Source organism: Cetorhinus maximus, chromosome 4 (genome assembly GCF_964194155.1).
Source record: "Cetorhinus maximus chromosome 4, sCetMax3.hap1.1, whole genome shotgun sequence".
NCBI classification, from domain to species: Eukaryota; Metazoa; Chordata; class Chondrichthyes; order Lamniformes; family Cetorhinidae; genus Cetorhinus; species Cetorhinus maximus.
In genome coordinates, this window is record NC_135882.1 from 109,329,716 (window position 1) to 109,351,301 (window position 21,586).

At 41.9% G+C, this 21,586-nt stretch overlaps 1 protein-coding gene across 2 annotated transcripts in view; it reads left to right on the forward strand.

The window, feature by feature from the left end:
- The window catches only part of greb1l (GREB1 like retinoic acid receptor coactivator), a 410,899-nt gene that overhangs the window by 321,464 nt on the left and 67,849 nt on the right, over positions 1-21,586 (forward strand). For both annotated transcript variants that reach the window (XM_078540619.1, XM_078540620.1), the window contains exons 17-21: positions 1,487-1,679; positions 6,337-6,470; positions 16,510-16,849; positions 19,339-19,454; positions 20,317-20,561. In XM_078540619.1, coding sequence (XP_078396745.1) covers positions 1,487-1,679; positions 6,337-6,470; positions 16,510-16,849; positions 19,339-19,454; positions 20,317-20,561 — 1,028 coding nt within the window. The remainder of the gene's footprint in view (positions 1-1,486; positions 1,680-6,336; positions 6,471-16,509; positions 16,850-19,338; positions 19,455-20,316; positions 20,562-21,586) is intronic.

The window sequence follows — 21,586 nt, forward strand, 5'->3', positions numbered from 1 at the left end:
GTATAACTGGCTTGAAAGCATGAGGGAAATAAATATTTCTGCCCCCTTCTAATGTTCCTGGATCCTTCAAGAACAGGAGGGATAGTTAGTATATGTACCACTGTAAATTAGGCTCAAAAAGTACATTCATTGAAGGGAACTGTAGCAGGGTCAGGGGTCCATCAGGATGTGAAAGGTACATGTGATTTCTGGGTTGTACTTTGAATAACTTTCTCTAGATTTAATTCCAATCACTGTGATTTCTATTTCTAATAGTAGTCAAACCATAGCTAATAAATTTTGACAATTGACGATCAGCTGCTTGCATCAAAATATAAATGCCGTATTGCTGGGAGAAGAGAGACTGCACAATTACCGCCATGGAGCAGCAACTCTCCTGCAAATTGCTGCAGTGCACAACTTCGGTGTCAGTTGTACTCTGTTCCCATAGGGTACCTCAGCACTAGCTGTGCAGTCTACAGTTTAACAGCAAACACCTGCATTCATTTATATGTTTGTGGCAACAAAAGAAAGAAAGATTCTACCTTCTATTCATTTAGTACTTTAAGCTAAAGGACTGCTATCACCTATGTGCAAGCTTTTTTCTCCCCATCATTTTGTGAACACACTGACTTTTCCGGGACTATGATTCCATGGGTATCAACGACCTTTCAGTACGCTGACCAAATGGCAGCTCATTAGGCTGGATTTTGCCAGTCCTCTCGAGAATGGCTGGGAGGTGGGGGCCCAGAAAATATAGAGAGAAGGAGGGAATGGGGGGATGGGTTAGATGGAGTGCTCATCACTTTCCCACTGCCATGGCATTTTACCAGCCATGGAGAAGGTGGAGGATGACCCTCCCACCCAGAGGCCAACTGAACCACTTAAGTGGCCAATTAAGGGCCTCTTCTCACCGCCACTGGCATTTTACCAGCAGCAGATGATCCCCACTGCATGGGGTGACCACCTGGTGAACGCTGGTGGCAGCCTTGTCGACTTGGGAACCCTCCTAATAAGGCACAGTGACCCACGCAGGGGCCCCCTGTCAGCAATGGCCAACCCCACAGCAGTCCCCCTGTCGTCACAACCTGTCCCTCGCCAGGGGGCTGGCTTACTGACCCCAAAAACCCCCAGACCCCACACCTGATTGGGAGAGCCTGCAAGGCTTTACACAAGGATTCTTTCAATTATCTGCCAGAACTTCAACAGGAGAGCCATAAAAACGCTGAGAAATGGTGTACATCCATCCATCAACCAACATCATTTAAGACAGATTATCTGGTCATTTATTTCATTCTGGTTTTTGGGACCTTGCTACATTCAAATTAGCTATTGTACTTGTTTAAAATACAACACTTGAAAAGTACTCCATTGGCTACAACAGTCTTTGGGATATCCTGAAGTTGTGAAATGTGCTATTTAAATGCAAGTTCTTTCCTTCCCTCTTCTTATCTAAACATAAAAGAAGTCCTTCCAGACAGTCTTGATTGAATCTATGTTCCCTCAGTCTTGTTTCAGGCTCTGCAACACATGGGGAATCCAGCCAAGGTCTGTCGGATAAGTTTATTAATTCACGTGAGGCACTTGAGGCATGCAACTTACTTATGTTGCAGGTCAGCTCCTTTCCCTTCACTCTACAGACGCAGCAGTCCCGAGTCAGCTCCTACAATGAAGTACACTGGATACTGCCCAGCAGTCCTGTAAGTTCACATTAAGCAATTCTTCTCTAACTGTTTTTTGCTGTATTACAATATACATTGGCGGTGTTTAAAATGTTTGATTGCTGTATAAATATGTTCAGATTATCCTAAAGTAGAGCTCATAAACGGGGAAATGCTCAGAGTGAAATCTACTATCAGCACAATGGATAGGAATTCCAAATTCATGTAAAGATCTGGGGCTGTGTTTACTTTCAAGAGTGACATACATCAAAGTAGGCCCTATTTTGGAACTAAAAAGAGTGACAAATGACAGTCAGCTATAGCATTGGTGTTTTTAAAAGTAAACTATTTTCATATAGAATTGTACAGGGGCTCTCCCAGTCTCACATTGTAAATTAGGTGAAGTTTGGTATAAAATTTGGTGCAATGGTATAAATAGCCATTTGTACCATTTCTGTGGGGATTTTTACTGGAGTTACAGTAAAAACTCAGGAAACCTCCTCAGAAATTCAGTCCCTTTATGTTTACCTTGTAATCTTGAAATAGGCTATGTCAAAATCATGCTGATGACATAAAATATTACTTAATAATAAATTATATACCTAGAAGAGTATTAATTCTGCCATAACTTGCTGACTCCAACTCAGGAAAATGTAAAGTCCATTAGTCCATTTTCATCTTATGTACAGTGGTCTTGTTGCACAGAGGGTAGTGTGCCAGAAACTCCCAGTTGAAGTCTCACCCCTGGAGTTAATGGCCAAGGAAGGTGTGTTTGTAGTGCAACTAAACAGGTTGAGTATCTGACACGTACAATGGCAGGCAGTAAGAGTGGGAGAGAGTTTTGGTCAGCCTTGTGATGGAAAAAAATTGGAACCTCAGCCATCACTATCCATAGCTCCAGACTGCAACATGCATGTAAAAATGCATGTTGCCATAGCAACTCAGATTCCCTGAGTGAAATGTAACACACCATCCTTTGAGCAGAAGATTTTGATCCTAGAGTTGCATCTGAGTGTTTGAAATAGCTTACTAGACAATTTAATATGTTTAATCTATTTTGCCTTATCTGTATAATAAAAATGTCAGCATTCGTAATCTGCCAGGGACAGTTTTGCTGAAATATATTGTAGTTTCAGCAGTAATTTCATGTTTTCGATATTTTATGACACTAAAGGTTTTGTCCAGCAAAATCTGTTGGAGTCTTTGTTATGTTATGAGGGGAATAGATAGAGTGGACAGGATAAAATTGTTTCCCTTGATGGAGAATTCTAGAATCAGGGGACATAGATTCAAGATAAGTGGCAGAAGGTGTAGGGGGGACATGAGGAAGAACTTTTTTATGCAGAGGGTAGTGGGTATCTGGAATTCGAAAGGGCACCTGGGTGTCCTCAGGCTGGCATGGACAGGATGGGCCGAATGGCCTCCTCCTGTGCTGTAACTTTTCTATGGTCCTATGGTTAGGTGGTTATATGGTGCAGCAAGAGACAATTCTAACAAAGCTAGATGTTGCGATAAATTGGCCACAGTAGTTGCTGGGAGTACAGGGAGTACAAAAAAAATTACACTAGGTATCAAAGTGGTATATAACTGACTTCCTTTTGTCTAATAAATGATGGAAAACCACTACTTTGTTCAGTGATTATTTAATGGTGTTCAAATTACTGCATACAAGGGCTAGGATTCCAATCAATGATGTACATAGAAGAGATTTCCAGGGACACAAGTGTGTGAAGTATTCTTTCCAGTATCACATGCACTCAACTTGGCTTGATTAAAATGTTGAAGTACAGCTCTTAGGTTTTTCTCTTTAGAATAGAAACATATCATAAAGACTAGTAAACATTGAAGCCACTTTACTCATGATCCTATCATTTAGGTGACTTATCTTCGTGCAAATCAAACCAACAGTATTTCCTTGAACATGCAGGAATTCCTATAGTAACTGAATGTCCTGAGCCAAAAATACTTCTCAGAAGGTTCCTTGCAAAGTTGTTATCATGAGAAGACAAATTAATGATATCTTAACATGTCTCTCTCTTTTAATCCTTTGAGGAAATCTATAGCTCTCCAGATACCAAAATATGAAATGCAGAAAAAATGCACACTCATCTGAAGAGCCACAACCTAAAAAGTTACTTTGTCATTACTCTTTCATTTTCTGACGAATCTCCTAACTACTTCTCATATTTTCCATTTTTATTTCAGATTTCTACCATTTAGTTTTTTTTTAGCTCGCCTTAAGAGACCAGTGTCTCCATGAGACAATAAACACCTGCTCTTTCTTTAGGGATTGAACTCTTAAAATGCATTGAGGATTGGAATCATGCCATTTCAGGACATGATTGGATGTTACAACTGAGCCAATTAGCTGTGACACAAAATTGGTGCCCACATTGTAATAACTGAGATATTTCAGTCATCTCTCATTCATTTTGCCTTTAATCAGTTTTGATGGAATTGGCAGCAAAGATTCTGATCTGTAATGGTTGGGCAATGCAGACTGCTACTATGTCTGGTTTTCATATTTCTGCCTTTGATAATTTTTTGGCATTATTGCAGTGACAGGCATGTTTGTTCATTATTAGATGAGATAATGTATACTGTACATGTTAGGTAACATGAGGTTTTACTTTACCTAGAGACCTTCAGTACTAATACAGGAACCAGACTGATAAAGGTTCCATTCTTCACAACTGTGACTTATTGCTTAGGCAAACATAACTCAGGACAATGACTGTTAACGGAGGCATGAAAAATACTTAAGTAACTTAAGATGAAAGAATGTAATACTACAAAACGGCTAATAAATGTGCCTCTTGGCTTGATTATTCTGTTTTATGGAGCAGAACGACTTATTGGGCGGCTAGATTATTTGTTGGTACTCCAAAGCAAGCACCTTTTTAAAAAAAACCTTGTTTAACACATGCAAAATGAATGTATCGATGTTTATCAAAATGGTATTGCTCTATACTTTATGTAGGAAGTCTGAAAGTGGGTATGGCATATGACAGATTGCTGTTACAGACCTATTCAGTATAATTACAATTATTCTCTATGTAGTTTGCAGCGTACCATGGCTTCTTGTGCTATTAGATGTGGGTGTTGTTTTCCTTTGACAATGTTCATCCATGAACATATGCTTTTTCAAATATATATATTCTCCTGCTTTCCTAAAGAAGGAAAGAAGTTACATTTTCTAGCACCTTTCACTACCTCAGATTGTCCCAAAATGTTTTATAATAACAACAGCAACAACTTATAGAGTGCCTTTAACGAAATGAAATGTCCCAAGGTACTTCACAACTTCACAGGCACATTATAAAGCAAAGTATGACACCAAGCCATATAAAGAGATATTAGATCAGATGACCAAAAGCTTGATCAAAGAGATAGGTTTCAGGGAGTGTTCTAAAGGAGGAAGGCAAGGTAGAGAGGCAGAGAGGTATAGGGGGTAAATTCCAGAGATTGAGGCCAAGGCCACCAGATGGAGTAATTATAATTACTTTTGAAATTTGGTCATTGTTGTAATATTGACAAACAAATTCAATCTGGGATATGATGCCACATGTAATCATTTTTCATGAATCAGCTTAGATAGTACAAGCTATTTGACCACAGAGGAGCAATACAGCTGATCCTGATCTTGACCTCACCCACCTTCTAGACACAATTAATGAACAGCATGGGTCACCAGATAATGATCAAAGAGAGAATTGGGGTTGAATTTTATCTTTAAGTACAGACTGAGGATTGAACCCTGGTACATTTCTTTTTTAATCAATACCACCCAGCTGGAAGCATGTACCCACGGAACCTTTGAGCTACTCACCTCCATTACCTCCTTAAACATCAGAAAGCACAGTTTGTGTGGTCACTGAAACGTTTTTCACTTGTGTCTGAGAGAACTGATCATTTACAGGATTTGTTTGTTTCATTTATCTTTTTTCTTTATAAATGCTCACTTCAGTTTTAAACTGGGAAAAAGATGATCAGATGGTCCCACTATTTGTAACAATTGGCCATATGATTTCTTATAATTGAATTCTAAATTATTTCCAAAATTTTTGGACTATTAACCACACATGTTAACATGTGTGCTCCCAAACACAGCAGATCAGCAGGCACAGCTGTATCAGACCAACAGAGTACACCGATTCTGTAATCTTAATATTTTACTGTTCTTGTCTATCTCAGGTGTTTTTTGAATACCAGAAAATCTTGCCAAGTTTCTGATGCTAGGAACCCTATTATAATCACAAAGAAAGTTAATCTAATACTGGCTCTCCAGGTTTAATTTAAGCTCAAAGAAGCAAACTCCAAAACAGACCTTCCTGTCAAGTGCATTGACTTCAGTGTCTAATATTTGCAAGTGTGTTTTTTTCCATTACTATTGAACAGCTTATTAGAAATGTCAAAACCATCTCTGCCATTATTTCAGTATTTTCAACATTCACAAGTTACTTGTGAGCTGTGGAGTTTTCAGATAATTTATTTAACCTTTGCATTTTGTGTAAGACATTTTAAAAGCGGCTTCTACACTTTGAACCATGGGGGTTTATCAATTTTCCAGTGTTAAAAGCTTCCATTTGGACTGTATGCCTTGTAGCAAACTGTTGGGAAGATCTGGCAGACTGAGTGATGTTAAATTACTTCCTGTCTCTAATTCTGTTGTATTTTACCCTCATTTTTCGCTCAGGAGGAGATCAGCAATGAGGAGATGGTATATTTTGGTTTGTCTGATTACAGTAAATCCTTACAATGGGGAATCACAAGCCCTATCCTAAGATGTGATGAGGCTTTTGAAAGAATGGTGAATACTTTGATGGAAAGGTAAATGTGTTTTATTTATGTTATCTTAATTCATTATAAATTGTTCCCTGTCTTCAAGTCTGCCTGTCCCTGTTACCTCTGTTGATGAGAAAGTGAATGCACAGCCTAGTCCCACACCATTGCCAACCCTTTCCTCCCCAAACTGGTCCCTACTTGAGCTGGCTATCAGGAGTTACTGGGTACTATCCAAGATTTAAGATTTTCCCTCTTCCCTGCAGAAGGATACTACAGTCTCCACTTGGCCTGCCTTGGATTGTATGTTCAAATAGTAATGATCTCCCCATGCTGTTCAGTGGCGTTACCATTGCTGAAACCCCACTATCAACATCCTGAGGGTTGCCATTGAACAAAAACTGAACTGGACCTGCCATATAAATGTTGTGGCTGCAAGAAAGGCTGGGAACTCACCTGCTGACTCCCCAAAACCTGCCCACAATCTTCAAGGCACAAGTCAGGAGAGTGATGGAATACTCTGCAATTTCCTGGATAAGTGCAGCTCCAACAACACTCAAGAAGCTCGACACCATCCAGGACAAAGCAGTCCACTTGATTGGCATCCCATCCACCACCTTAAATATTCACTCCTTCCACCACTGATACAGTGGCAGCAGTGTGTACCATCTACAAGATGTACTGCAACAACTGACCAAGGCTCCTTCGACAGCACCTTCCAAACCTGCTGCCTCTGCCACCTAGAAAGACAAAGGACCGCAGACACATGGGAATACCACTACCTGGAAGTTCTCCTCCAAGCCACCCACCATCCTGACTTGGAAATATATCACCGTTCCTTCACTGTCACTGGGTCAAAATCCTGGAACTCCCTCCCTAACAGCACTGTGGGTGTACCTACACCACATGGACTGCAGCGGTTCAAGAAGGCAGCTCACCACAACCTTCTCAAGGGCAGTTAGTAAATGCTGGCCCAGCCAGCGAAACCCACACCCCATGAAAGAATAGACAAAAAAACACTCCTTATGCAGCCATCCTGTAATGCTCAGCAGTATCGCACTCCTAAATGGACTTTTATGCTGTTTGAGAACTTTGCTCCTGAATAATGGATCTTGCCTATCAGGGTATGTTAAAGTCAGTCACCAGGAAAATCTGTTAAATTAGGTTTTTCAGGCTAGTGGCCTTAGTGAATCCGAGTGGGTTTACTTCAACAAAATCTGTGCATTGGGAATTGCCAGTGTTATCAAAGCTCTCACTTGATATAAATGCTGTTGCTGTCATACTCCTTAATTGTGCAGATATGGTAGCCAAGCAGTGGACAAGCAACCTAAAGTTGTGTGTTCAAATCTCACTGTGACAAGTTCTGAAATTGAAACAATAAAACTGGCTATTTGTGGGCTAACCGCCCTAATATGATGTGATCATAATATGACAGAATTTAGTATTAAGTTTGAATGCGATATAGTTCATTCTGAAACTAGGGTCTTAAATCTGAAGAAAGGAACTTATAAAGGTATGAGGGGCAAGCTGGCTGTGGTGGATTGGAAATATATGCTAAAAGATTTGGTGGTAGACAGGCAATGGCTAGTATTTAAAGAAGTGCTACAAGGTCTGTACAGATATAGATTCCTCTAAGTCGCAAACACCCAAAGGGAAAGGTAAATCAACCATGGTAAATGAAAAAAGTTAAAGAATGCATTTGACCAAAGGAAGTGGCTTTTAAGGATAGCAGAAAAAAAGGTGGTAAGCCTGAGGATTGGGAATAATTTAGAATCCAGCACAGGAGGACCAAGAAGCTGATTAAGAAAAGGAAGAGAGAACATGAAGCAAACTAGCGAGGAATATAAAAGCAGACTGTAAAAGCTTCTTTAGGCACCTGAAAAGGAAAAGATTAGCTCGGACAAATGTGGACCCATTGCAGGTGGGGATAGGAGAATTTATAATGGAGAACAGGGAAATGGTGGAGAAACTAAACAGTTACTTTGCGTCTGTCTTCATGGAAGAAAATACAGAAAATATCCCAGAACTGATAGGTGACCAAAGGATTTGTGAAACTGAGGAACTGCAAGAAATTAGTACCAGTAAAGAGGTAGTACTTGAAAAGTTAACTGCATTGAAGGTTGATAAATCCCCTGGACCAGATGAGCTTCATCCCAGAGTGTTAAAGGTGGCGGCTATGGAGATAGTGGATGCATTGGTGGTTATCTTTCAAAATTCTATAGACTCTGGAAAGGTTCCTGTGGACTGGAAAGTAGCAAATGTAACCCCACTATTTAAGAAGGAAGGAAAAGGGAGAATGGAGAACTATAAATGTGTTAGTTTGATGTCAGTTGTAGGGAAAATGTTAGAATCTATTAGAAAGGTTGTGATAACTGGACATTTAGAAATAAATGTTAAAATTGGGAAGAGTCAACATGGTTTTATGAAAGGAAAACCATGTTTGACAAATTTGTTGGCATTTTTTTGAGGATGTTACTTGTAGCATAGATAAAGGATAACTAGAGGATGTGGTGTAATTGGATTTTCAAAAGGCTTTTGATAAGGTCCCACACAGGAGGCTAGTAAATAAAATTAGAGCACATGGGATTGGGGGTAATATACTGCTATGGATTGAGAATTGTTAACAGGCAGAGAGCAGGAATAAACAGATCATTCTCAGGATGGCAGGCTGTTACTAGTGGGTTAACGCAAGGATCAGTGCAAGGTCCACAGCTGTTCACAATCTATATAAATTATTTGGATGTGGGGACCAATTGCAATATTGCCAAATTTTCTGATGACACCAAACTGGGTGGGAATGTAAGTTGTGAGGAGGATGCAAGGAGGCTTCAAAAGGACTTGGCCAGGCTAAGTGAATGGCCTAGAAAATGGCAGATCGATTATAATGTGAATGAGTGTGAAGTTATTTACTTCTGTAGAAAATACAGAAAGGCAGAGTATTTATTAACTGGTGAGAGGTTGGGAAGTGCAGGTGTCCAAAGGGACCTGGGTGTTCTTGTTCATGAGTCACTAAAAGCTAGTGTGCAGGTGCAGCAAGCAATTAGGAAGGCAAATGATATGTTGGTCTTCATTGCAAAGGGATTTGAGTACAGGAGTAAGGATGTCTTGCTGCAGTTATATAGAGCCTTGGTGAGACCTCACCTGGTACCCTTATCTAAGGAAGGATATACTTGCCATAGAGAGAGTGCAACGGAGGTTCACCAGATTAATCCCTGGGATGGCAGGATTGTCTTATGAGGAGAGATTGAGGAAACTAGATCTGTATTCCCTAGAGTTTCGAAGAATGAGGGATGACCTTATTGAAACTTACAAAATTCTTACAGGCTGTGACAGGGTGGATTTAGATAAGATATTTCTCTGGCTGGTGAGTCTAGAACCAGGGGACACAGTCTCAGAATGAGGGGCAAGCTATTTAAGGCTGAGGTGAAGAGGAATTTCTTCACTAAGAGGGTGGTGAATCTTTGGAATTCTCCATTCTAGAAGGCTGTGGAAGCTCAGTCATTGAGCGTGTTCAAGACAGAAATCAATAGATTTCTGGATACTAATGACATCAAGGGATATGGAGATAGTGCGGGAAAGTGACATTGAGGTAGATGATCAGCAATGATCTAATTGAATGCTGGAGCAGGCGCAACGGGCTGAATGGCCTACTCCTGTTCCTATGTTTCTAATACCAAGAGAAAAATGGCCAAGAAAGCCTCCAGATAGTCATTAAAAATCCTACTGGTTCAGTAATGTCAGAGAAGGAAACTTACCACCCCTACCTGATCTGGCCTACAATGTGACCCCAGTTCCACATTATATGGTTGCCACATAATGCCTTCAGGGCAACTAGGGATGGACAATAAATGCTGCCTTGCTGGTGTTGTGCAAACCTGTCTTTGGAGAGAAAGACAGAGTCAACGTTTCTAGTCCGTATGACTTATCTTCAGAGCTAAAGGGAAGTAGAAATGTGGTGAAATATATACTGCTTAAGGGAGGTGAAGCAGGTGAAGCTGGATAGAAGGCCAGCAATAGATGGAGACAAAGGAGAGATTGCGAAAGATGTCATAAACAAAAGGTCAAAGGGTCTGAGGAGCTTTCTCAGAGATGCCACCATACTTCTGGCACAAACCTGGTGGTCTCTGCTGTATTTCCCACCAAGTTGTGGAAATGGAGCAGTAGCAGCTCTCAGGAAATTTCTGACCAATACTTGTAATTATCAAACTAAATCAGTTATTTTTTGTTTCCCATGCATGCTGCCCATGTCCTTCTAGGTGGGCATACTAATAGTCACTGCTTTTCATGTTCAAATACAGTATTTCAACCTATTTTGTTCTTGACATCAGACAACAGTTGAATATTTGTCAAGAAAATTGTTGTTGAAATGCAGACATTTCATAAGGTTATGCTTGACTGTGTTTGGTTTAATGTAAAGGATTGTAAATTAAAACCAATGGGGGATATTTTGACACTTAAGATAAAGGCAAAATGCTGCGGATGCTGGAAATCTGAAACTAAAACAAAAAATGCTGGAAAAACTCAGCAGGTCTAACAGCATCTGTGGAGAGAAAGACAGAGTCAACGTTTCTAGTCCGTATGACTTATCTTCAGAGCTAAAGGGAAGTAGAAATGTGGTGAAATATATACTGCTTAAGGGAGGTGAAGCAGGTGAAGCTGGATAGAAGGCCAGCAATAGATGGAGACAAAGGAGAGATTGCGAAAGATGTCATAAACAAAAGGTCAAAGGGTTGTTAATAGTGGTGGTGCTGGCTAAGGAGGTGCTAATGGTGACATTGAGTGGAAAGCAGAATGTGATAATGGCAGGACCAGGGTAAGCACTCTGGAAAGTGACAGATGGCCCTAGTGGGGGGTGGGGTTGGGGTGGGGACGGTGATGGGGAAAAAAAAAATCAAAAAGGCTAAAAGCTGGGGATAAAGCAATGAATAAAAATGGAAATAAATTTTAAAAAATAATAATAATGAAAATAAGTGGGAGGAAAATAAATTAAAATTAAAAAAATAAAAATGAATATAGAAAAAGGGGATCAATAAGGGATGGGGATGGAGGGGAGAATTCATGGTCTGAATTCAACGTTAAGTCTGGAAAGCTGTGAAGTGCCTAATCGGAAGATGAGGTGCTGTTCCTCCAGCTTGCGTTGAACTTCACTGGAACATTGCAGCAGGCCAAGGACGGACATGTGGGCATGAGAGCAGGATGGTGTGTTGAAATGACAAACGACAGGAAATTTTAACTATTGGTGCGGGTATAAAATGGAGACTATCAGATCAGCCACCCATTATACACACCAAGGGCTGCATCGTCTGGGCCAGCGAGTGGGGGGCAGGTCCCGATGTCACCCCACGTCATTTAGATTTTCAGTTCAGTGACCATGCGCCCGCCAAACTGTCAAAGGCCTATTAAGGCCATTAAAAAAGTAATTAACATGATTAATGGACCTGCCTATCCAACCTTAAGGTTGGCGGACAGGCCAGGAGCCCAGGCAGGCTCCTGAAAAAACATGAAACATCATCCACGGGCGAGATGAGGTTTCATGAGGGTATTAAAATTTTTATAAAATGTTTAAATAAAAGAAATTGACATGCCCCAGCTCATGTGGCAGTGGCACATGAGTGGACATGTCAGGAATATTTTTCCCCTTTATTGAAACTTTCAAACCTGAGCCGATCTCCCTGAGGCAGCATTTTGCCTCTGGGAGATCTGTGCACCCCAGCTTAGGGAAACTCCCCCCCGGCACCGCCCCCGCCTGAACAGGGAGCGCATAGCGCTTCCTGGCGGACGTCAAGCTGGACAGGCCTTAATTGGCCCACCCATGTAAAAAAGCGGCATGCCGCCCGCTCCTGCACAACATCCCCCCCCCCCCCCCCCCGAATATCCTGCCCCAACTGATTTTCTTTACCGTTGTAGTAATGGTTAAGAACGTCAAGGATGGGTTGGATGGCTGGTATGGTCAGCTAGAGGGTGAAGAATCAGTTACTTTGCTTGTTGAGAGTTATTTCCTCTTCTTCTTTTGGCTTCTCCCATTTTACTTGGGGTCACCACAATGCTGCTGGATCACCCTTCTCCACCTCCTCCTGTCAGTCACTCATTCCTCTTCCAATCCCACTGCATTGAAATCTCTCATCTTCCCATCTGGCCTTAGGCCTTCCTGTTCCCCTTCTTCCTGTAAGTCCTATCTCCATCATTCACCTCACCACATTTCCTCTCACTCTGCAACAGATAACCATATCGATCATGATCATTTCAGTCTTGGTTACTTTCTTTGATGCTCCCACAATCTTCACTGACCCCCTGATGTGCTCATTCACGATTTTGTCCTTTTTCATTACTTGACACGTCCACCTCAGCATCCACATCTCATCAGTATCCAGTCGTTGTTCCTCTTGATGTTGCCGTTGTTACTGCCCTATGTAACTAGGCTGGTCTCACAACTGTCGTGTAGATTCTTTCTTTAAGTTTCAGTGACACTTTTCTATCATGTGACCCTCCACTGCACTTCTTCCAATTACTCCAACCAATTACTGTCCTTTATCTTCTTTGAGCCCAGATTGTTTCCACTTCTTTAACAGTCCCTTTTCTTTTGCTGCACTGTGCTTTCATTCCACCACCAAGCTTCTTATCCAGCCTTCCTCCTCCATGATGATCTATCATACACTACTTCACCAGTTTTCCTAACCAAATCTGCTACTGAGTTCCACCAGTCTTCCACCATGTCTGCCGTAACTTCTATTTCTCTTACTGTCTCTCCATCTGCTCTTTGAATTCCCCCTTCACTTGTAGATCTTTGAACTTCCAGCGCTTTATGTTCTGTTTTCCTCTTGTTTGCTGCCATTTTGTTTTGTTTGCAGTCAGCTCTGCCATCAGCGCTCTATGTTGGGTGTTCAGTGCCTCGCTAGGGAAGACTTTGCAGTTCTTTGCACGTTCTCTTTGAACCATAATATGTCTTGCTACCACCATTGTTATAGGTGCCACGACTCACCGGGAACAGTGCACTGTAATACCAAGCCCCGCTATTCCCTGAGCCGTGACAAAAATGAAAAGTTTGACCAAACCACCAGGTTGTCCCAATTCTAGCCAACTGTTTAATTTAGGTTAACAGAATACGAGCACTAGGTTTGTAAGCTTAATAAGCAAATAACTGTTTATTGAACAAATTGTCTTCAACTAGTGGCAAAAGAAAGAAATATGAACTGCTAACTTCTAACACTATAACTTAAACTCTACCCCCTTCCTAAATCCCCAAACACACACACACACACACACACACACACACCACATAAGACACACAAAACATGGATTTTAAGGGTGGGATAAAACAGTTCAATAGCATCAATCCGGAGTACTGGATTCGTTGGGTTGATTTTGATCTTTGTCTTCCAAATTGCTTTCAGTTCTTGTTGATGACACAAGATGGTCTTCCAGCACATTCAGTATTTAGTTCACTGGTTGAGAACTTGCTTTTCAATGTCTCTAACAGTGGTTTTTCCCTTTTCCTTTTTACAGGGGTTTCCTCAGAGAGAGAGCAGGTTATAGAGATATGAAGAAAAGAGATTCTAGATGTTTTCTCTTTGCAGGCCAGGAGCTTTCTGCTGCCCTGCTTTTCACACAAAACCTTGGTCACCTGGTCAGGAGCCAATTGAAATGCTGTTGTCAGGCAGTTCCCTTGGTCCAGGACTCCTTTCCAGCACCACCCTGTCTTTCATGGCACACTCTGTTCCAGGACTGCAACATTGTATATATCTCTCATCCTGTTCTAGTGACCATGTCTTTCGACCTGCAGCCATTATAAATCTAATCCACAGTCCAACAGAAAATACAAAGATGTGTTCCTTACATAGCTTATAAGGTGGTTTCTGCGTTTTCGGTGCCAGGTGTCTAATATTACAGTTGGTATGATACAGCGAGTTCCAAGATCTTGGCTCCTTTTTCATTTAGTTCTCCAACAACATGTCCACCATGGTGTGTAACTATATAAAGTACCCTACTTTTTCTCTACACACCTGTCCATTTAGGTCATCTGCCATCACTAGCCTGACTCTGCTTGTATTGTTTGAACTGCATTGTCCATCTGTTTCCAGGATTCTTTCTCCTCTGTTCCACACCTGCTCTGTGGTGCACAGCTCACTGTGTTCCACATTTCACACCGATATCAAGCTTTATTTTGATGTCACTGATTCTGTCCGTTGCCAACACCTTTTCTTTCATTTCCTCGCTTAGTACTATTCTGACACCATTTCTTCTCCTATCTTGTATATGGTTGTAAAGTTTATATCCACTACCAATTTCTCCTGCCTTGCTGCCCTCCCACTTTGTTTCCTAGACACCCATGGTTTGCAATTCTTTACTCAACATCAGGGTAGTTACTTCACTGTTTCCCCCTGTCATTTAGACTTGCTATTTTGAGTTTGGTCATCTTTACACTTCTTCTTTAGACTTTCTTCTTTACCCATCCATGTCCATTGGATGGTATCCCTTGCCCATTCTTCACAGGGTTCCGGGAGGGACCCTGCGTGTCTCTTGCAGAGTAAGCCTTAACACGGGTGCCATTTTGATTCATATCAACCATCATTTGGATTTGGTGGGTGGTTTTACAGTCGTTTGTCCTTCTTGCCACTACCCCTCCCCATTTACCCCTCTGGGCTGGGGACCGGCACCAATGCACACTGAGAGGTATTTCCTCTTGAAAATTATAATAAAGTCTTTTGACACATCAACTAAGGCTGAGGCCACTGTGATGCTAATCAAGTGGATTCTCATCCTCCTGTAGCTATGGAGATGAGGGAGAGAAATGGAGGAAAAGTGCATTGAAAATTAGGCACTAATTGATTACGATAAATGAGAAAATGCAATAATTTTTCATATTTTTAAAATTATACGTAGAAAAACTAACTCCAATATAGCTGCATACCTAACTGCTTAAGAATAATTTTCTGACTTTGAGCACTGGTGGGAAGCTCGTTCGCTGAAAGCATACAACAAAAGATTGGGGACGGGATTTTGGGGATTTTTAGGCGCGGTGGGTGGACCCCGGGAGCAGCCAGGAAATGGTCCTCCGCCCACGATCGGTCCCAATTAACGGCCAACCAGCGTGAAATGCGCGCTGAAAGGCTCAGTGCTGCCAGGGTGAGGGCGGGAGGAGGGCGACCGCTGAAGTCTGCGCAGGCGTGGGGGAGTCTGCAGTGAAAGCTGTCTGAAGGCAGAGAGCTGCCTCAGGGAGCTGAATAATTCAGAAATCAAAAATAAAGATTTGGAAATTCTGAAAAAAATGTCTGCACATAAGACTCACACATGAACATATACATGATAAAAACTATGTCAAAGCATTTTAAATTTTAAAAAAATTAATGTCGGAAACCTCATCCCGTCCATGGATGAGGTTTCCTCAAAACTGCAAAGGCCACCTGGCTGATTTGCCCGCCTGCCAACCGGGCAGTGAAAAATCACTGTTAATTAATACTTTAATGGCCTTAATAGGCCTCTTAATTGTTGGCGGACGCGCACAAGAGTTGGCAGCGTGCCGGAAATATCCTGCGAGTGCGCGATGACGTCGGGACACTCATCTGACATCATCGCACGCTATTTTACACTCGATTGGGTCGGGCAAGAGCCCACCTGCGGGACATAAAATTATGCCCTGGGCATTCTCTACATGAGTTTCTAACTATAACTGTAAACAGTCATCAAATTATAATCCTTTGAATGCTTGGATTTCCGAAGAGAGTTCTCGTAGGCAAGGCAGTGCAAGAGCAGAGAATGGCCTTCTTTTGATGATCCAGTGCAGTGCTCTCAAGTCGCCACACAACAATGCGCCTTAATATTGCAAGACAACGTAATCAAGCATATACACTGGAATTTCTAAAGTAATTCCTAAAAACCCCATCTCCAACATATACTTTTTCCAGAAAACCAAATGAAATAACTATTAGAATGTTCAAATAAGATTATGCAAATTTGTTTTAGCTCATTATGGATTTTTATAATTAATCCTTAATAAAATGAGTCCCTGCTTGCTTGAGTGTAAATTACACTCATTTTAAGGGTGTTGAACTACAGTAATGGGAATTCTGATGACCTTCCTCTTTTTCAGATATCCCAGATTACACAGCATGGTGATCCGATGCTACTTGTTAATTCAGCAGTATGCTGAAGCTATGATGGCTGTAACATCAATGAATTTGCTGAGAGAGCACACCACTCCTGAGACTCTGAGTATTATGGATGATTTAATTTGCTGTCCTGGGAAAGATAAGATTGGCCGTGGACATATGCTTTTGCTACGCGTACCATCAGTGCAGCTAGCAATGCTTGCCAAGGAACGACTTCAGGATGTTCGAGATAGGCTTGGTTTGCAGTATCGGTTTGAAGTACTTCTGGGCAATCCTGCCATGGAACTTAGTGTCGCCAAGCACTTTGTTACACGAATGAAGGTAGGAACAATTTTTAAAGAAGTTCTGAAGGAGGAAAGATAGCAAACTTTCTACTACTGTAGAAATGTAACTATATATCCAAGTATGGAATGAGAAAACAACATTGCTTCTGCAGACAGTAAACAAATTGTCCTATCGCAAATTGTACTTAATCCATTGAACCTCCTGAAGGAGGTGAGCACTCTCACATCTAGGGCCTTGCATCATCTCTTACACTTTGACCTCCTATGGCAATCAAGTATGTAACTCATGAACCTTGTTATACCCAGCTACCCTGCAGCTTACCCTCTGTAACCTGCAATGACTTCCTGGCTCAGGTACTATTCCAGTTCCCATTTGAAGACCTCCAAGGGATCAGTACTCATTGATACATGTTTCAGTAATCTGTTCCAGAGTGCAATCGCTCTCTATGATAAGCAATGCGTCCAAACATATAACCTAACTTTTTGCAATGTACTTGATAAATAGACTTCCTAGTTCTCCCATCTCTATCCAACTAAAATAACCTATCGAACTATACAGAACTTAATCCCTTCATCATTTTAAAAATCTCATTCATAGCTCCCTGATGAAAATAGCCCAAACTCCTCAAGGCTATCCAGATAGCTTAAGAGCCCTGATACTGAGACCCAGCAGAAAGAAGCAAATAATTTATCAAATTCTCCCATTGACACCAGCACTATTGTCAAAAGGAAGCACAAGGCTTTAATCTTCACATCAAAGATTTCTTCAAGATTTCTTTGAATTTAGAGGTTGAACAATAAGGAAGAAGATCAGATTGTTATAATTTATTATCGTAATGATAATGTGGCATTGAGCAGTTTCTTACATGATTCCAAAGTTTGCACCTCCACCACCTATCCATTCATTGGATTAATCAATCTTTTGTGAAGGAGAGCTTCTTGACATCAGTTCTAAATTTGTCTTTTTATTTGAACCTGAAACCCCTTGCTGTGCACTCACACTTAGCTTGACCAGAATAGACACAATACTCCAACATGGTCTGATTAAAACACTATTCAGTTTCAGCATGACATTTCTTCCTTCCTGACTTGATGCTTTGACAACAGATTTCAGCATTCTGTTTTCTTTGTCAGTCCTATAGTCATTGGGCTTGTTCAGTACTAATATGGCTAGGACTCATAAACTCTTTCAACTTCACCTTCAGCTATTTTGACAGGATTTTCCCATCGGCAAGCAGGGGATGGGGCCTGCTCGCCGACACGTAAAATGACGCGCGGTGACGTCGGACAGAACTCCCGACGTTACCGCGCCCCATTTAAATTTTCCGGTAGCTGTGCACCTGCCGACCTGTCAATAGCCAATTGAGGCCATTGACAGAGTAATTTAGCTAATTACTGGACCTGCCCGTCCAACCTTAAGGTTGGTGGGTAGGCCAGGAGCCCTGGCGGGAATTAGAAAAAGCATGAAACCTCATCCATGGGCGGGATGAGGTTTCATGTAGGTTTTTAAAAATTTTATTAAAGTTTTTGTAAAAATTATGGACATGTCACAACTCATGTGACAGTGTCACATGAGGGGACATGTCAGGAATTTTTTTTTTTCTATTTTTAATATTTGTGACAGAACAGCCGATCTCCCTGAGGCAGCACTTCGCCTCAGGGAGATGAGTGCGCTCTTTCGTGCGCATGCGCAAAACAGCACATTCTCTATTTAGGGATTCTGCCCCCCCACCGGCCCGCACAGGGACGCATAGCCTTAATTGGCCCGCCCACATAAAATGGCGCCGTGCCCCCCAATCGGGGGCGCTGATTGGAGGCACGCCTCTGCGCACCCACAATTCAACTTTACCCCCAACGGGGGAAAAATCCTGCCCATGGAATAGCTAGAGATTCAAGGATGACCTGTGTTGCGCTCATGCTTTTGACCTATATGTAGTACTTCATATTTGTGCATATTAAACTTCATGTGCTATTATTCTGCTCACTTATGTATTTTGTCCAACTAACTTTGTATTTCCTGAACTAGCTTCTCAGAATCAGCTGGCCTTCCTAGTTTTGTATCATCTGCATACTTAATCAATTTGCATTGAGTTTCTGAGTCCAAGTCCTTGATACAAATTGGAAACAGTAGTAGTGTGTATTGTAAGTATTGCTCAGTGCTGCACCACTTGGTGCTTCAACACAAGGAGCTAATGGGAGAGATGGGAAATTTTTATTTTTATTTATTAAGCTAATTATTACTTCCAGCTGTCTTACATGGATAGTATTTACAGCACAACAACAGGCCATTTGACCCACCAAGTCCATGCCAGGTTTATGCATCACATGAGCCTCCTCCCACCCTTCTTCATCTAACCCCATCGATGTAGCCTTCTATTTCAGTCCCCTTCATATGTTCAGCTAGCTTCCTCTTGAATGTGTCTGTGTTCTTCACCTCAACTACTCCTTTTGGTAGCAAGTTCCACATTCGAATTGCTGTCTGAATTAAGAGGTTTCTTTTGAATTCCCTATTCTTTTGACTTGTAGGTATGGAGAGGGTGTGAGCAGGAGGAATGGATCCCACACACCTATCAGGATCTGGAAGGTTTACCATGTATTGTCATCTTAACTGGTAAAGATCCACTTGGGGAATCATTTCCAAGGTGAGATTTTTTTTCAAAAGCAAAGGTATTATCATATACTAAACTTCAATGATTATCTAATAACTGCTTTGCATTAGGATATTTCATTATGTGTTCTATTTGAATTCTGGCATGGTGAAATAGGAGATAGAGGATACCTTGCAATAAATTCCTATAGACAGATTTTTCATAGACAAGGGTGTTGTGGGGGTGGGGGGGGCGCAGACAGGAAAGTGGGGAGTTGAGACCACAACCAGATCAGCCATGATCTTATTGAATGGTGGAGCAGCCTTAATGGGCCGAATCACCTACTCTTGCTCCTAAGCCCTATGATATTCCTGTGTTCCAAAATTGCAAAACAACAATTTAGTTGAGGGATTCAGAATAGTCCAGCCTCATAATTTATCTTTGTAACCTGGACTCTAAATATGGATTACCATTATCAGTTTAATAAACAATATTAAGTTAAAATTTCCACAGGCCTTCCTCGCTCTCTTTAATGGAAGATTAACAGAAACATCAAACTAACATTTTTCTTCTCCAATTTCGCTTCCTTTACTACCTCTTCCTATTTTGAAGATACTAAGTGTTGTTCGGATTTAGTTCCTCTGATGCTTACAACATTCAGGTACCTTGCACATTTGACCAATCATAGCAGTGACAGTCGGCAGACTCTTTTACCATGGAGAATATTGTAGCTAAGCCAAAACCTACGTTCTCACACAGACACACACGTTCATGCACAGATGTCATGTATTGTAGGCCTGTTTTGCTGATGTTGAACCTCAAAAAAACATGCACTGTAACAATGTAGAACATAAAAGATTTATTTTTTTGTTTTGTTTGGTAATTTGTTTCAATTTATTTCAATCTTTTTATTAAGGTCCATGAAGTACTGTGACCTTAGGTTAATTGACTCCAGCTACCTCACACGGACAACCCTTGAGCAAGAGATAGGCCTTGCTTGTGGCTATGTTTCTAAGAGTGCTGTCAGAGAAACCATGGCAGTTCTGGAGCAAACGGAGAAGGAGCAAGAAAAAGTCCTTATCAGTGAGAATGAATCTGATGAATTACAGATTGATCTAGAGAGGCCACAAAGTAACAGCAGTGCAGTCACTGGAACCTCAGGTTAGTATGTTCAGTGATAAGTGTGCCTGTAGATTCTTCAGATTTAGTCAAGATTATGTTCTCATGCATTTTCAGTGTCCACGATCTGAATTTTAGCAGCCCACTGAAGATGGGCTGGAAGGCAGGGGAGATAATAAAATGGTTACAGAAGGGGTTGGGAGGAAAGTCCAATGTTTTCCCAACGCTTTGGGATATTCCCAGAAGCAGGAATGGCAGTGGTTCAGCCACCCGCATGACTAGAGTTAGGCAGCCATTTATTCTAATTATGTTACCATGATGCTGGGATTTTATTGGTGTCAGTTTAGCTCCCCCACTGCATGGGGAGTCTGCCAGGTAAGCTGTGGTGGTCTCCCAGTTGGTTCCCATTGCAGGGGGTATGGGGGGGTGGGTGGGTGCTTCCTGTCTAGTCATTCCATGGCCTACAGAGGGGCTCCCCAGTGGCAATTGCTACTCCTATGGCTCTGACGCTGCTGCTGGAGGGTTCACTCCTCCAACCACAGGGGCCTGCCTGCCTGGTCCCATCACTTGGTGAAAGTCATTACCTGGTCCTTTGAAGATGCCTCAGAACGGTGGTGTCCTCTCCTTCCTGCAGCCTCAGCAGTGATCACCTTTAATGAGGCTGCTGCTGTGCTGCTGAGCTGCCAGCCCTCTGATTGGACAGCTACCCTCAATTGGACAGCAGTCCTGGTGGCAACCTCTTAATTTCCCACCACTGGTAAAGCCCCCCCCGAAAGCATGTCCCGGGCCCCACCATCCGCCCACACGGGCCCGGGACACTCTTTCTGTCCCAGCCATGAGACTATAGCCAGAATATTGTGCTCCCGCTGGTGGTGAGCTGGGAGGCGGGAAGGTCATTTACTTAGGCGGGATGGTGGTATACCGGAACCCTTCCCAGAACCCTACCGGAAGCGTTCCCACCTCTGCCAGAATTAAGTTCTGGGCAGGAAAGCCTGTGGTCAACCTTCCCACCCCATCGCCAACTGAAGCCCTTAAATGACCAATTAATGACCAGTTAAGGGCCTCAT